General features: G+C 43.8%; 1 protein-coding gene across 3 annotated transcripts; it reads right to left on the reverse strand.

The window, feature by feature from the left end:
• Positions 1-6,990: 6,990 nt before the first annotated feature.
• Positions 6,991-13,887, reverse strand: Tmem267 (transmembrane protein 267). 3 transcript variants are annotated; one of them, XM_032896844.1, is made up of 3 exons: positions 13,701-13,887; positions 9,512-9,893; positions 6,991-7,326 (listed from the first exon to the last, which is right to left on the reverse strand). In XM_032896844.1, the coding sequence occupies exons 2-3, from the start codon at positions 9,890-9,892 to the stop codon at positions 6,991-6,993; spliced, it is 717 nt and encodes a 238-aa protein (XP_032752735.1). In that variant the 5' UTR covers position 9,893; positions 13,701-13,887. The 3 variants fall into 3 exon arrangements, with proteins under 3 accessions (XP_032752735.1, XP_032752737.1, XP_032752736.1); XM_032896846.1 differs by lacking the exon at positions 13,701-13,887 and adding an exon at positions 13,390-13,422; XM_032896845.1 differs by lacking the exon at positions 13,701-13,887 and adding an exon at positions 13,363-13,418.
• Between the last annotated feature and the right edge of the window lie 1,695 nt (positions 13,888-15,582).

Here is a 15,582-nt window from a genome sequence, read left to right on the forward strand (position 1 = left end):
GGGGGATGGGGAATGTGGGTGGGGGATGGGGGGGGGGAATGGGGGGAATGGGGGGGGGGGGAATGGGGGGGATGGGGAGCGAACAGGAGCAAGAGAAGAACAAGAGAGCAAGAGAGAGAGAGGAGGGGGCAAGCAGCCCCTTTTATAGTGAGCCAGGCATACTTGACTGTTGCCAGGTAACTGTGGGGTGGAGCTTAGACAGGATGCTAACAGTGTTGGCCTTGACTCTGCTGAGCTGGAAAAGCTCACATCCCTTTCCTTTCCTATATCACGAAGGGAAAAACGTAGATAAAAGCTAAAGGGTGCAGGCATGTAAGGACATCTCATATGTCCACCTGGAAGAAGTGAATGACTCGAAAGAAAAATGACTACACATACAAACAGATAATTCAGAAACAGTAAGAGTGTACTGACTGGTTTTGACACAAGCTAGATCTCTCAGAGGGAAAGGAGCCTCCCTTGAGGAAGGCTGTCAGGCATTTTCTCAACTAGTGGTCAAGGGGAGAGGGCCCAGCCCATTGTGGGTGGTGCTGTCCCTGGGCTGGTAGTCCTGGGTTTTCTAAGAAAGCAGGCTGAGCAAGCCAAGTGAAGCAAGCCAGTGGGCAGCACCCTCCACGGCCTCTGCGTCAGCTCCCGCCTCCACGTGCCTCAGTGGAGAATAGTGATACGGAAGCGTGAGCCAAACAGAGCCCTGCCTTTGGGTCATGGTGTCTTCACCACAGCAATAGGAATCCTAGCTGAGACAAGGGCGTATGAATGCTTCTGAGCCAAGCAGAGTGGTGAGTGCTTGTAACCTGTGAGAACACGCACAGACACACTCACAGACACATATAGTCACAGACATACATGCACACAAACACATATATACATACATACACAATCACACACATATATATATATATACACAATCACACATATATACATACACACAATCATAAACACACAAACACATATAGTCACAGACATACATGCACACAGACACATATATACATACATACATACATACATACACAATCACACACATATATATACACAATCACACACATATATACATACACACACAATCATAAACACACTCACAGACACATATAGTCACAGACATACATGCACACAGACACACACACATACATACATATATACATACATACACAATCGCACACATATATATACACACAATCATACATATGCACACATGCTCACAGTCACAGACATACATATACACACACACTCACACACACACACACACACACACACCCCACTCACACACTCACTCACACACACCCTCACACACACTCACACACACTCACACACACACACACACACACTTACACACACTCACACACACTCACTCACACACATGGTTTGTTATATAGCAACTATTCTACTCTTTAGGCTTCATCCCCAATCAGACTTTCTTTCCTTTCTGTGCGTGACGTCACTCTGACTCAGAAGCAGGGCTCAGAGCAACTCGAATATGAATAAAGCTTTGGGACCTCAGAGGAGGGCTTTCTTTGAATGTTTCTGCAGAGATCCTTATGGCGGCGCAGGGCTCCATCTGACATCCTCCTCCTGCTCAGGCAACTCTGGGGTTGTATAGGCTGTGCTGCTAGAGTTAACAGTGCTACAAGGCACATAATTCAGGGTCTTGCAAAGTGAAGCGTAGGATGCTTGTAGTCCCTTCCATCATCAGAGTAAAGAAACACCAGGGAAGGCAGATGGTAGTGGCACACCCCTTAAGTCCCAGCACTTGGCAGGCAGAGGCAGGTGGATCTCTGTGAGTTCAAGGCCAGCCTGGTCTATAGAGGGAGTTCCAGGACAGCCAGGGCTACACAGGGAAACCCTGTCTTGGTGGTGGTGGTGGTGGTAGTGGTGGGGGAGACAGACAGACAGACAGACAGATAGACCAGGGGAGAATGAATGCAATACCTTGGAATTATTCAAAGTACAAATTGACTCTGGAGGTTAGTTATTAAAAGGAGTTTCTCTTTTGGAAGAACACTGTCACCATTTGCTGCTTATGGTGGGTCCTTGCTCCTCTTTTCTGTGGTGATCTTAGAAACGAGTGTCAAGTTTGAAATTAGATCTGCTAAGCCGGGGTTCTGTTGCCTGAGCTCTGCTGAGGCCTCCAATAAATCCACGTGCCGAAAAAGCCATGCCTCCAACAGAATAGGATGAAAATCTGTAACTACTTCAAGTTTTATCTGGACCTACGTAGATCAGGCTGGCCTGGAACTTACCGTTTCTGTTTACCAAGAGCTAGGATTAAAGACACATGCCACCATGCCCAGTCTTCACGTTTTTATCCTTTTGTACATGAAAATAAATCAAACTAATTAAGGAAGTTCTCAAGTCGATGACCTTGCCGTGGACTTCCTGACTTGGGACACCTTGGTGTATGGCTAGAGTCGGATAGATGTCTGATTGATGTTGGATAATAGAGATAGTTGGGCATGCCTGAGGCATTGAACGCAACGGGGAAGCAACAGCTGACCAAAGAGTTCTGCCCACTAGGACAGATAGCACTAGCGTCTGAGTTTGGGATGTCAGGTGAGGGTGTCAGGCCAAACATCCATAGCCTGAACTTTCACGTATGGTCGAAAATGAAAATGCCCTCACTGAATATAAAAGCATCCTTGCTGATTGGAAAGCACGATATAGGTAGACATTCCTCATGACCCACATGGCTTTCCAACCCGGAGAGGACCGCCATCATTCGCTTCATTTGTTTAGTAAGATTTTTCTACATATACATACTCACATGCACGCCAGCTTTACAAAAAATGATATCATACTGTTCTAATGGTTGTTTTCCTTTTTAAACACTTAAGACAGACATTTTTGCATAGGTCGTGTGGATTGGCCTTGCATTTGTTTCAAGGTTTGCACACTAACTTGTTAGTGATCATTTAGTCAAGGACTGGTGAGTTCCTGTTTGGTGTTTGCTCCTCAAGTCACCAACTGCCACCCCTTCCTCTGTACTTACATGTTTAGCTCTCTACAGTAACTTCCTAGAATTGGAATTTCCGGGTAAAGTGCTTTGTACTTATAAATACAGTAGCAGCAGGTTTCGTTTGGCAACGATGTGGAGGTCTCTACACATCTCTCACCAACAGTGAGAACCACTAATCTTTTAGAAGCCTGTTAGGGAGGAATTCAAAAACTACCTTTTCATTTTGTATTTTTAACTAACTACATTGAAGGTCTTGGGATTGCCCTTTAAATGACAATTTCCGCAACATAGTGTAGTATTTGAAATAAACCCTTCTTGGTGTAATTGAGAAGTAAAAAGTGTCCCAGCCACACAACGTTTTTAAATTTACTCAAAACTACATTCATATTCCCCTCTTCCCACTTTGCGGACTCCATCAGAATTAAGTCCGGCAGTGTTTAGTTATGAAACATCACACACAGGGAAGTGCTGGTTAATAAATTGTCTGCCCTACATTCATGTACCTTGACATCTCTAAAAGCCACAAAACATACAAAGCAATGGGCACTGCCTGTCCAGGGAGCACACACAGCGGCTTTCGGTTCTGTACGTTTCCAGTGAGACCCAGCTGTGCCACAGGGAAGGATCCAACACAGTTCTCAAGTGTTTGCTTGATGAATCCCCCAGCAAGGTACCTAAACCAGTCATCAAGACCCTAGCACCAACCATCGAGTTGGAAGATGTTGCTGACTTCCAATTTGTGTGCAGACTTCTTATGGTATTTGCCTTTTATCACCTTATTATAGCTGTAATTATATTAAATATGGGTAGGCTGACAAATTTACCTTTGAGGGAGAATTTACCATGCACCATGATACACATCATTATTTACACTTACAAGGCCATCACATTAAAGTACAGCCTAGTTGTAAAGGCCTTTACAGAACTGCATACCCAGAGGTTTGGGTACCACCCACTTATCATCCCACTGTTTGCCTAGTTGCCATAAAACTGTGCCAGGTGCCACTGAATCTTATAGCTCTGTTATACCATAAATGAGACTTTGTATATTCATATGAATAATATGAGATAAAGTGTTATTTCATTCATAATAGAGTAGAAAAGGCATAAAGTACTAAGATTATCCTTTAAACTTGTGTAAAAGTGTGATCAATTATCACTGGGCTTGTCTGACTTGAAGGGAGGGCACAGGACTGAATGACCTTAGTCATTGTTTTGTAGATTTAAGAGACAAAGTCTACCAACTGAAACTCCTGAAACAAAAAATATATCCAAGCCAGGCATGGTTTTGCTTGTTATTCCGGCACTCAGAGGCCAAGCTAGGAGTAATTGGTAGTCCAGTCCGGTCTGGGCTGGCCTACATAGGGACCATGCCTTTGAGGTTGAGGGGTGTGTGTGTGTGTGTGTGTGTGTGTGTGTGTGTGTGTGTGTGTAATACATCCTCTCACAAATTAATATGGTCCTGGATAAAAATGCAGTGGACTTTTGGACTGTTAACATTTGGGCATCTCTGTGTCCTGGGCAACCTGCTCTCTTTTCTAGTCATGCCACAGGCCAGAGTTTTCACCAGGTGCTCTCTGAAAACTAATGTGGTAGCAGTTGGCACGAGGGAGAAGCCAGTAGAAATAATCTGTGTGAACAGCAGTCTTAAGGAGACCAAGAGCAGCCTGGGAGGATGGATCAGTGGCTGAGAGAAGGTCTAGCGAAGGGACCACGTGAAGAGGATGGAGAAGACGCACAGGCCAACAGGGCAGAACTCAACCTTCAAGTGCAATGGTGATTGATACATTTCTTTTGTTGGTAGGACCAAGAAAGGCATGGAAAGGTGGCTGCTGGTTGTTGGTGACCTAGAGTTCATGCTGCAACATTCATGCAAAGAAAGGACACTTACAAGGGTGAGGGTAGAAACTATGATAAACCGCCCCAAAACTCTAGCTACTATTTGAGGAAGGATGGCAGTCTATGTAAATTTCCATTCTAACAAAAGAAAGATAGATGACCCCCAAAGTCCCAAGGTGACATTCTTAAGCAAGGTCTCTCTTTTTGTTGTTGTTTTGAGACAAGGTCTCTCTATGTATCTCTATGTAGTCCTGGCTGTACTGGGGCTTGCTATGTAGATCAAAGGTTTCTATTTTAATGATGTTCTTATGGTTAATATGGGGGGGAAGGGAGAGAGGGAAGGAGAGAGGGGGAGGGGAAGGAGAGGAGAGGAGAGAGAGAGAGAGAGAGAGAGAGAGAGAGAGAGAGAGAGAGAGAATACATAGGGTTTTACAACTTAGAAAAGCTCATGTATGATATAGACTTTATTTTCATGGGTTTAAGCCAGATTTTTTTCCCCCTTACACAGGATTTCTTTGCATAGCCGTAGCTGTCCTGGAACTTGCTGTAGATCAAGTTGGCCTCAAACTCGGTGATCCACCTGCCTCTGCCTCCTGAGACTGGAGTTAAAGGTGTGTGTCACCATAACCCTGCTAAACCATCTGTTTAAAAGTAAATCTAATTAAATTTACTCTTTTTTAAAAAAATATTTATTTACTTTATTTATATGAGTACACTGTAGCTATCTTCAGACACAGAAGAAGAGGGATCAGATCCATTACAGATGGTTGTGAGCCACCATGTGGTGAGAATTGAACTCAGGACCTCTGGAAGAGCAGTCAGTGCTCTTAACCGCTGAGCCATCTCTCCAGCCCCTAAATTTATTCTTTATGTACTTACTATCATACCAGCCAAATTGACAGTTGCCTTTCTAAGATAATAGGTTATAAGATCTATCAGGCTGAATAAAATCACACATTGCAACCTATTTAATTTAACAATAAGAAAAACTCTCCGAAGATCATGAACCTTTCCAACGATGCACAGAACTCTTTGTAAAGCCAGAAGCCCAGTCTGGCAATGACATCGTGTTCTGAGTTAGAGAACAAGGCACACAACTCCTAGCCTTACAAACTGTAAGTTAAAAAAATCCTAAGAAAATAGGAATCATATATGCCACAGAGAAAGGCAGGAGCCATGGGACAAGATATTCATATGATGTTAATCCTGAACTTCAAACGTAACATTCACAGCAATGCTCTTCCTTCTGTAGGAAAGGTCAGTCATTTTAACAATCTAATCTGAAAGGACAAAAGAAACAGCAAACATTTCAAGAAATGACTTTATTTTAAAAAAATCTTTTAGTTCTCAGTACAGAGATGATTTAAAAAAATAGTTTCGTTCATCTTTCCGGCTAGTATGTAACAATCTCAGCACCGTCCCTGCTTTAGTGGCCGTCAGCAGTCTGCATCTGAAGCCACACCATTGCTCAGTACTGGGTCTGTGTTTTAAGTTCAGTGATGATCCAGTTATTGTTCTGTTAATGCTCTTTGTCAACAAATATTTTTAAATATCCAGCTATGTTTTTCAAATCAGTAAAAAGTATAAGATTCTTGGGCAAAGACATTAACCATCCGCCATGAATTTCAGTGACTGTAGTCACAGATGATGTGATAATAATCACTTCCTAAATGATTTCTGAAACCATAACTTAGATTTAATGCTGTTATTTTAGATATTGCCAATAATTACTATCCGTAAGACATTTTAATGTCATTACTTCAGTCAGAACCACTATATATGAAATAATTGTTAGCCCTTGACTTACAATCTTGTTTATTTTGTCCTCTTCACTGTCTCCGTGTCTCAGGAAAATAGGAGTCCAAATAAATTAGTGATCCAGAACTTTGAGCTTTTTGATCAGGAGATGGGCTGATGTCTAGACAATGAATTACATATTAATGAGACAAAGCCAGTAATGTCAGACAAAGCAGCGGCAACACTGGACCCAGCATGAGATGGGTGCAAATCCAATACTGCATAGATACATGTAAGAGGGAAGTGTGAGAACTGAGCACGCTCCCGGACAAGCGGGCGCACGAACTGTAAAAACTAATAAAGTGCCTATGTTTTATAAATTTCATTTGAATATTGGCTCTTTTCACTTACCGTCATCTGAGCCAGTTCCATCTCTTAGAGCCATATATATATATATGGTCATCTCAGACATCGATACGCATTTCGTGTTTTGAAGACATCGTTTCTCTGGTCCCTGTTAAATACATCAGGAATGAGCACGTGTGTGGCAGGGACAACGTGCTTATTACATAAAGCCAGAAGGGCAAAGGAGGAGTTTTCCCAAATGGGCATATCCACAGGCCGTGCCGGATTCCATCGCGGATATGGTGTGAGGTCCAGGAAATGAATATCATCCACGGGAGAAAGCGCCACGAGTCCCTGAGCTTGAACAAGTGCATGGCGAGCTTCACACTCAGAACCGTGATGGGTATCACAGTGGAACAGTGAAGGAAAGGTCTTCTCGGAAGAGTTAAAGCGGCCTGAGGGGAGAAGGAGCTGCTAGCATCATTTCCTTCTTTGTCAAATCTCATAGCTGCCTCCTAGTGTTTCAACATACCCAGCACCAACTGCAACGCGAGAGAGACGCAACACCCCAGCCGCGCCTAGCACATGGTTTCCAAGTTAATGGCCTCTCTTTCCCTTCTCTACGATATTCTAAAGTAAAAGTTAAAGAACTTAGAAAAATACGTAAAATGATTATAGTTAGCATATCATTGGCATTAACAATAAAACAAAGGCTTTAGGAATATGATATTGATTTTATAAGTTTCTCAGTATTTGCTTTAAAAGTCACAAACAAAATTTATATCCTAAGCATGTGATTTGGTTAACGAAGGTTTAAATAATATTTAAAATTAAAAACATTTCTATTTATTTATGTGTGTATCTTTACTTGGTGAGCCATCCTACCAGCCCTATTTTAAAGTTGTTTTTCCCTTGATATTTACATTTTTTCCTTTATGTGTGTATGTATGTAAGGTGGGAGGTTGACCTGGATCCCCTGGAACTGGAGTTACAGGCTTGTGAGCTGCCACACGTGCTGGAAACTGAGGCAGCAATTCTGGAAGGGCAACCAGCATTCCTAGCCACAGAGCCATCCTTCCCTCCTATTTTAACATTTCTAATTGATAAATGATATCAGTACATGTCTAAGGAGTTCAATGTGACATTTCCTATAGGTATACAGCGTGTGATGGCTGTATTAGAGCAAATGGTATATCCTTCACCTCGACAATTAACATTTGTGTGTGTGTGTGTGTGTGTGTGTGTAAAATACAACTCCTATTCTCCAGCTGCTTTGAAACAGACATTGTCAACTATAGCACCATAGACATTAGAAGTTCTTCCTTCTATCCAACCTCACCCCTGTATCTGTGATTCATCCTTGCTCCGTCCCTTCCTATTCTATGATCTGTGCTTTTTAAGAACTTCTTGAAATGTCTTAGAGTATATACACACACAACAAATAAAATATTCCTGCATTAATGCAGGGAAATGGGAGAATATATATCTGCTTTATAGAGGCCATAAATACACTCAGAATTTACTACTAACATGTGAAAGATTATTTTGTTTTTTTACTTTTAAATTACTTTTAAAGTTATTGTTCCCTATGTTTAAAGCTGAGGGAATAGAATACTAACCTCCACTTAAAGGGGGAAAAGCTAAAATCTATCTTGAATCAGCAATTTTTCCTCCTTCCTGACTGAGCTTCAACGTCAACAACTCTGACACATACTTTGTATCTGACAAAACAAAGAAGTGATACTTTACCCACCAATCAGCAGATACTTACTGAACACCTCCAAGGTGGGCCAGACCAGGGGCTAACAAGGCAAAAACCCTTGCTTTGAACCTATACTTCTTTTTTTAAAGGTTTTTTTTTTTTTTTGGTTCTTTTTTTCGGAGCTGGGGACCGAACCCAGGGCCTTGCGCTTCCTAGGCAAGCGCTCTACCACTGAGCTAAATCCCCAACCCCTGAACCTATACTTCTTTACTGAAATGTTTGTAAATCATATGCATATAAAAGGCAGGAAAATCTTTTGATAGTTAGGAAATACGATATTTAGAAAACATTAACCGAGATACCATTTTAAGTTTCGTTTACCCTTGCAAGGCCTGTCATAACAAAACTAAACACTTGAAGGCCTCAATGTGATTTTCGATTTCTCCACCAGAGACTACTGTAGCCAGTCTGCTGAAATGCATCCCTGAAGTGAGACTGGAGAAGTTAAACCACGTAAGTCATTCCCCAGGAATGGGAGTAATTATAAAGCTATTCACTAATGGCACGCACAGGAGATGCACACTAACATAAAGAGTAAGAGGAGAATGTAAGTGTAGTCGTGAAGAAAGAGCACTGGCTGGGGTAAGGCTAGGAACAATGGCCATTCACTTCCACCAGCTGCTTGACGGGCCAGCACCAGGCCTCTCAGTGCAGCGAATAGTTCTTACTTCTGTCTACACTGGGCTTTGTGACAGTAAATTTGATGAGCGACTTGTCTCTGCATCTTTAGGGAAGTGTAGACACTCGAAAGAAGTTGACTGGATTAGCGTTCCTATTTTACAGCAAGACATTCTCTCTAGCTTATGACGGCTATAAAGATCAGCATGGCAGTGCCCAAGACATTAAAGCCAGAACAGTTCACTCCATTGATGTCTTACCTGTAAAGAGAGAGATCTAGCCATGAAAAAATGGTCGACATCGATAACAGACGCTAAAAATCCAGCTAAGAGAACTTCTGCAAAGTCAGATTTCTTCCTGATTCCAATGACTACTGCCCACGACCACATGCCAATCACTCCATGTACCATGTTATCTGAGAGGGCGCGAAGCCAGTCATTTTGCTGAATTATGGAAAACCGAAGGAGTCTGTCGGCGACTAGGCAGAAGATCCCCAGACCAAGGCTGGAAATGAGGGATTCTGTGCTATAGCACGGTGGTAAAGCGTGAGTCTTTTCAACTTTGGATGCCATCATAAACTGTGTCAATAGGGTAAAGGACATCAGGAACCAACAGGCAATTCTTGTTTGCATCCCCTGCATCCTAAAATAGAAACCAAAGAAAAATATGAATGACAGTTATGAATCACAACATAATATTTAAACCGCCAACATCAGCAGAGAAAAATAGCATCCCTTACACGGCACACAATATGCTGTCTGGCCAAAAGTAATTAAGTCAGTGTTCAGGAGGAACAGTTTACGTAGTACCAAGGAGAATTTCAGAAAGCCCACTGAATGTTTTTTATTCCTGCATTTAAAGAACTCGGTCAGAATGTATATGATATGACTGTGGGCATCCGTTGTATCTGTGCGCTGGCACAGCCATAACACAAGAGTCATGACCCCAGCACAGTTGTTTGACACCGTTCCAGCAAAGCTAGGACAGCTGCAATCGCTGTCCTTCTCTCTCTCACTTTCGGGTTTTGGTTTCTGCATGTTGCATGATCGTGAACGCCTGCATTATGATACATTTTATGTCTTTTCCTGAGGAAAAAAATTGAGTCTTTTTAGGAAAATCCTTAAATTTACTTTATCTGGCCGCTGTTTGGAAGTCGTCCTTATGCCCTGGGGATCACTAAGCACAGATAAGCACACGCTAGATGGGCCATTACTCCAGGGATCTTCCTGGGGTGTCTGCCCTGAGCAAACTCAAACAGTATAATGGTGCAGGGTAGACACGGACAATTGACAAACTCTGACTGGCCAGGAGAAAAGGTTACAGACTCCAGGCCTCTTTTTATTATGGGCTTAGAGCTCTCTGAAAATGTAGTTTAAAGATAAGGAGTCCTACAGGTTATATCCCCGGAGGAATCAAACTCAAGTAAGATAGACTGACTAAAATAAACTTTTCCTACTTTATAGTGTAGTATGAAACATATAGTAAAATAAGTTAGGTATTAGTGTTTGCTATTCATAAAAAGACAGGAGTAGGCATTTTCTGTTTGTCTGGAGTGGTTAGGACATTGCCAGCCTAAAAGTAGGCTGGCATACAGTAAACGTGTTTGATTTGGAGGAGATAGTCTTTAAATTGGAGCTATAGGACTAATAAGGCTAAAATTTGTTCTGTTTGTATTTTCTAGTTATAACTGAACTTGTAACCCTGGACATGTAATGCAAAGTCAAACACATAATCTGTTCCACTTGGATAATCATTAGTTTGTCTTTGTTCTGTGAAACTTGTATGAATAAAAAAGCACCTGGCTGCTAGTTAGTCAGAGCAGCCGGAGTGGCTTGATTTCTAGTAAGTCAGAGCCACAGAAGCAGCCTGATTGCTACCCAGTCTGAGCTGTGAAATTCCCCAGACCATCGATGGACTCCCTCTCTCCCCTCACCCACTCCTTATCTCCTCTCCAGGCTGCCCTGTCAGCAAAGACCCTAAGACCCTAGGCAGGGGAAGGCCCCTCAAGAAGGGGCAGTGACCCAACAACTGCTTCCATTATTGTTGAAAGACAAATGTCTCCTTTTAAGTCTGGAGTGGCTCGGTGGCTAAAGCACTCGTGCTGCTCTTTCAGAGGACCTGAAACACCTACAGTGGGCTGCTCACAACTGCCTGTAATTCCTGCTCTAGGCTTTCTTCTGGCATCTATGGACAACTGCACACACGTGGTGCATATGCATATACATATAAATACCTAAGTCTACAAATGTCTCTTTCTTTTGGGAAAACTGCTTGTCTCTAATACCTAAACTCCAGTGCCTGCCTCCCTAGCAAAAGTGTCTACCTACTGTAGTGATAAGGGTCACCCAAGCTAAGCCTGTCAGCTTCCTTTTCTTAAGTACACCTGATGTGGAATGGCCCGCCTTTCCTTGGAGGCCACATGCTTCAAGACACAAAACAGCTGGGGACAAGAAAGGCGTAGAGAAGTCCTTAATCCCAGCATTCTGCAGGCAAGGGGCAGGTGTATCCCTTTTGAGTTTCCCAAAGAAACACCAAGACAAAAAGCTAATAATGAAGGCATCAAATCCTTGGCTCCAGTGTTCTAGGTTTTCAAGCATGGCCTAGTTTCTATAGCTCATCCTCACTTCTAAGAGCTACTCTTTGTATCTCCCCAACAAACACCCTTTTATCTGTTGCCAAGAACAACAAACCCCAAAACTTTAACTTATATGAAAAGGCAAGAGAGCTGGAGAGATGGCTCAGCAGTTAAGAGCACCGTCTGCTCTGCCAGAGAGAGGTCCTGAGTTCAATACCCAGCAACCACATGGTGGCTCAACCATCTGTAATGAGTGAGATCTGATGCCCTCTTCTGGCAGGCAAGTATACATACAAAGGGAGCCTTCATATACATAAAATAAATGGATCTTTTTTCTAAAGGCAAGCATAATTCTGTGCTGAGTTCTCACCTGCCACAGCCGGAAATAAATAATTTGTCCATTTGTCAAACGTTTCAGTGTTGTGACACACTGAGCTAAATACCCAACCCCTGAGTTTTAACGTTTCTATTTTATTGGATATTTGTCTGCATCTTGTAGTGCTTGCTGAGGTCAGAAGAGGGCATGGGATCCCTTAGGACTGGAGCCACAGACTTGTGAGCTGCCAGTTAGGTGCCTGGAACTAAACCTGGGTCCCTGCAAGAGCAGGCCAGACCCCTGTATGGGCAAATAGACTACAGTTCCTCACACTGTTCTCTACCTCTCTGTATGTTTGACATTTTCTCTTAGAAACGTTTTAAAAAAGAATCTAGTGCAGGTCAGGGATTGTGTGTGTATGTGTGGGGCATTCAGAGAGTACAAAACAAAGTGCTGGATGTAGGTCTATTGTCCCAGCCCTCAGTAGGCTGAAGCTGAAAAATCACTAGGCAGGCATTCCCAGGTCAACATGAAGGACATAGAGAGACCACGCCTAAAAAAGCAAACAATCAAACATCACAACAAACAAAAACACCCCTGTCCCACACTGCCTTTATTTATGAGGCTTTACAAATCAGTCCTCAAACTACAGTTGCTGTAATATCACATTTGGGCGCCAAAATTTCAAAAGCAGATTCCAGATCTAATGCTGGTAATTAATAAATAAAGGTTATAAACACAAGTCTTGTTCACTTCACCGTAACTCTAAGGCTATCAGATCTCCACATGTAAAATATTTAGCGCTTGTGACTTCTACAAATAAAATATACAGTTATGTGTTTTAGCACACTTCTAATCTCAGCAAATTCCTCAGGTCATGCTTTTCTGAGGTCCTTGCGATCTAGTAAGTTTTAGATTCTAAAAAATAATAAAATTTAGATTTCTAAAATTTAGATTATCAAACTGGATTGGAAGCCTTGGTACCTAGCTAACTCGGGGCGCTTAGGGCTCTTTTGCACACACACACACCCACCAGCTCCCTGCTTCGGGCTGGGAAAAGAGCTGAGCCTAGGAGAGCAGCGTCTACGGGGTCCGCAGGCCGAGAGAGGGAGGAGTGGGTAGGTAGGTAGGTGTGCAGCTCTGGGGGGCTCCTTATCGACCGTGAGCCTGTCTCCCCCCGACCTCTCAGCCCTGACCCAGGACTTGAGGCTTCGCCGCACCCTGCTCCGGCTTCCCTCTGGACGCACCACGGTCCATCGGTCCCTGCGCGCCCAGCTTGCTGCAGCTCAGTCCTTCCCAGCGCGCTTCGCGGTCCGCGGGCGAGCCAACAGCGCTCCGCCCCTTGGCCGCACCATAGAGAGACGAGTGCCGGCTGGCCAGAGCGGCCGAGTCCTCCGAGTCCCCGCGGACGCAAAGACGCGGGATCCTCTCGAAGCAGCGCTGGTCCTTCACCGGATGAGCTGATGGCTGCTGTGAGTTCTACCCGCCTCCAAAGCCGGAGGCAAACATGGAAAATGTCCGGTCGGTTTCTTTGCTTACTGCGCATCGAATCACCTACCTCTACGCGACGCACCCAGGTGACGGCAGGCAGCCAGGATGGAGAAGTCCCCTCACCGGTTGCAGGGCACACCGTGGGTCTGGGGCTCAGAAGTTTCTAACTTCCTTCAGTGGATGCCACAGGTCTGAGGATGCCACAGGGCAAACGTTGCAGGACGGCGCGACTTGTCAGACCTGACACACTGCAGTGCTTCACCGCCCCCTTGGGGATTTCTCAAGTCTTTGCTACACACCGGCGGGGGCGATGCAGGGGTTGGGAGGCGGCTGCTCTTGGGACATCAAGGACATAGCAAGAACATCTAGACTACTTACTTGTTGGAAACAAAAGAGCAATACTAACTGGACTTGGACACCCCTTCTGAAACTGTGACTATATATACCTTACTGCCTTGGTGAGGCAGGTGCTATCTTAGCACAAGGAAGCATCTGGTGTAAAACAGCCCAAAGATGTCCAAGAGGGACATTCTTTACCTCTTCTTATGTCCTCAAAAGAAGTTATCATGGAAAACGAGGCCAGCAGTATTCATGACAGTTGGGATCTTCAGTTTCAAGCAAACTCCCAGGTCACCAAACATACCCTGAAAAATCCTCAAACTGAACTTCGATTTGTATTGCACTAGGATCAGAGATACTTTTATAATTAAGGACCCCTATGGCAGTACGGGATTAGTATATGCGCCATATAGCGTGGGCTTTCTGGAAGCCTACTGGCTAAACAGTGATTCATTCATACAACACCCTCAATACTTCCGTTGTGCTAGGCTACGGAATAGCTTCAGATTGACTATTCCAGTAGAGGAGCTCCTTTATTGGAGGGTACTGACCACATGGAAATGTGCTGGCCAGATAGTGATAGATTTGAGTTGGGAGAGGCTAACTTTAGTGAGGTAGTTGGGATGAACATAGGTACAACTTGAAGGAGCTGGAGAATGGCTATAAAGTGTGTGTGTGTGTGTGTGTGTGTGTGTGTGTGTGTGTTCATTCAATTGACACTATCACTCCAGATCCACTATACTGCCTTCCTCTCTTCTTCTTTGCTGCCTTTTAATGGGAAGAACCTGAGATTAGGATTCAGACTCCCTGTGAGGCAGACACATAGGGAAAGGGGCCATGGCTAGGCAAGAGAGGTGACAAATCTCCAAGATGGCCAGCTTCTCCAACCTCTTGGCTTAAAACCAAAGCCTGGCTGCTTTTGTTTCCTACCAGCAGGCCCCTGCTGTTGGATCCTGACAAGAACTGTTGTTCAAATAGAGGAGGAAGACTCTCTGGGGTTTTTTTCTTTTCTTTCTTTCCTTTTTTTTTTTTTTTTCCGGAGCTGGGGACTGAACCCAGGGCCTTGCCCTTGCTAGGCAAGGGCTCTACCACTGAGCTAAATCCCCAACCCCTCTCCGGGGGTTTTTAAACACCCCTGCCCTCAAGAGACTGGGCTTTCAGGCCGGAGTCCCTGCCTGGTTTTGGAGGGTCTTTTTCTCTGAGCCTCTGCTGCATGTTTTTCCTCACTCCCAGTAAATGCTTTTCTTCAAGTGCTGGCTCTGTCTGCAGCATGAGATTGCTCTGCTGCCCTTTGTGGGCTTCAGATTTCCTGCCTTTGAACAGAAAAAGCAAACCCGTTCCTGACACCTCGCCTGTATCGTTTAGGTTGCAACAGGATTGCTTAGGTCATTTCTTTTTTGATATACAGTTTTTGCTTTTTATAGTTTGGATAGAGGAGGAAATGGTCCCTGTTTTTAAGAGGAACTAGTGGTAGACTCAAAACCCTCTGGGTATTTATTTAAATTATTTTTATTTTTGTGAGATAATATATTATTTCTCCCTTCTCTTTCCTCCTTCCAACCCCTCTCATATACACCCTCTTGCTCTAAAAGCCCAGGAGGCCTCAACCC

Source organism: Rattus rattus, chromosome 3 (assembly GCF_011064425.1).
Source record: "Rattus rattus isolate New Zealand chromosome 3, Rrattus_CSIRO_v1, whole genome shotgun sequence".
Lineage (NCBI taxonomy): Eukaryota > Metazoa > Chordata > Mammalia > Rodentia > Muridae > Rattus > Rattus rattus.

Bases quoted from the DNA above. Each gene is read 5' to 3' on its own strand.
- Tmem267 (XM_032896844.1), bottom strand. From the start codon at position 9,892: ATGCAGGGGATGCAAACAAGAATTGCCTGTTGGTTCCTGATGTCCTTT. The intron at 7,327-9,511 runs GTAAGACATCAA...TTCTCCCCTCAG, and splicing joins CTAGATCTCTCTCTTTACAG to GCCGCTTTAACTCTTCCGAG.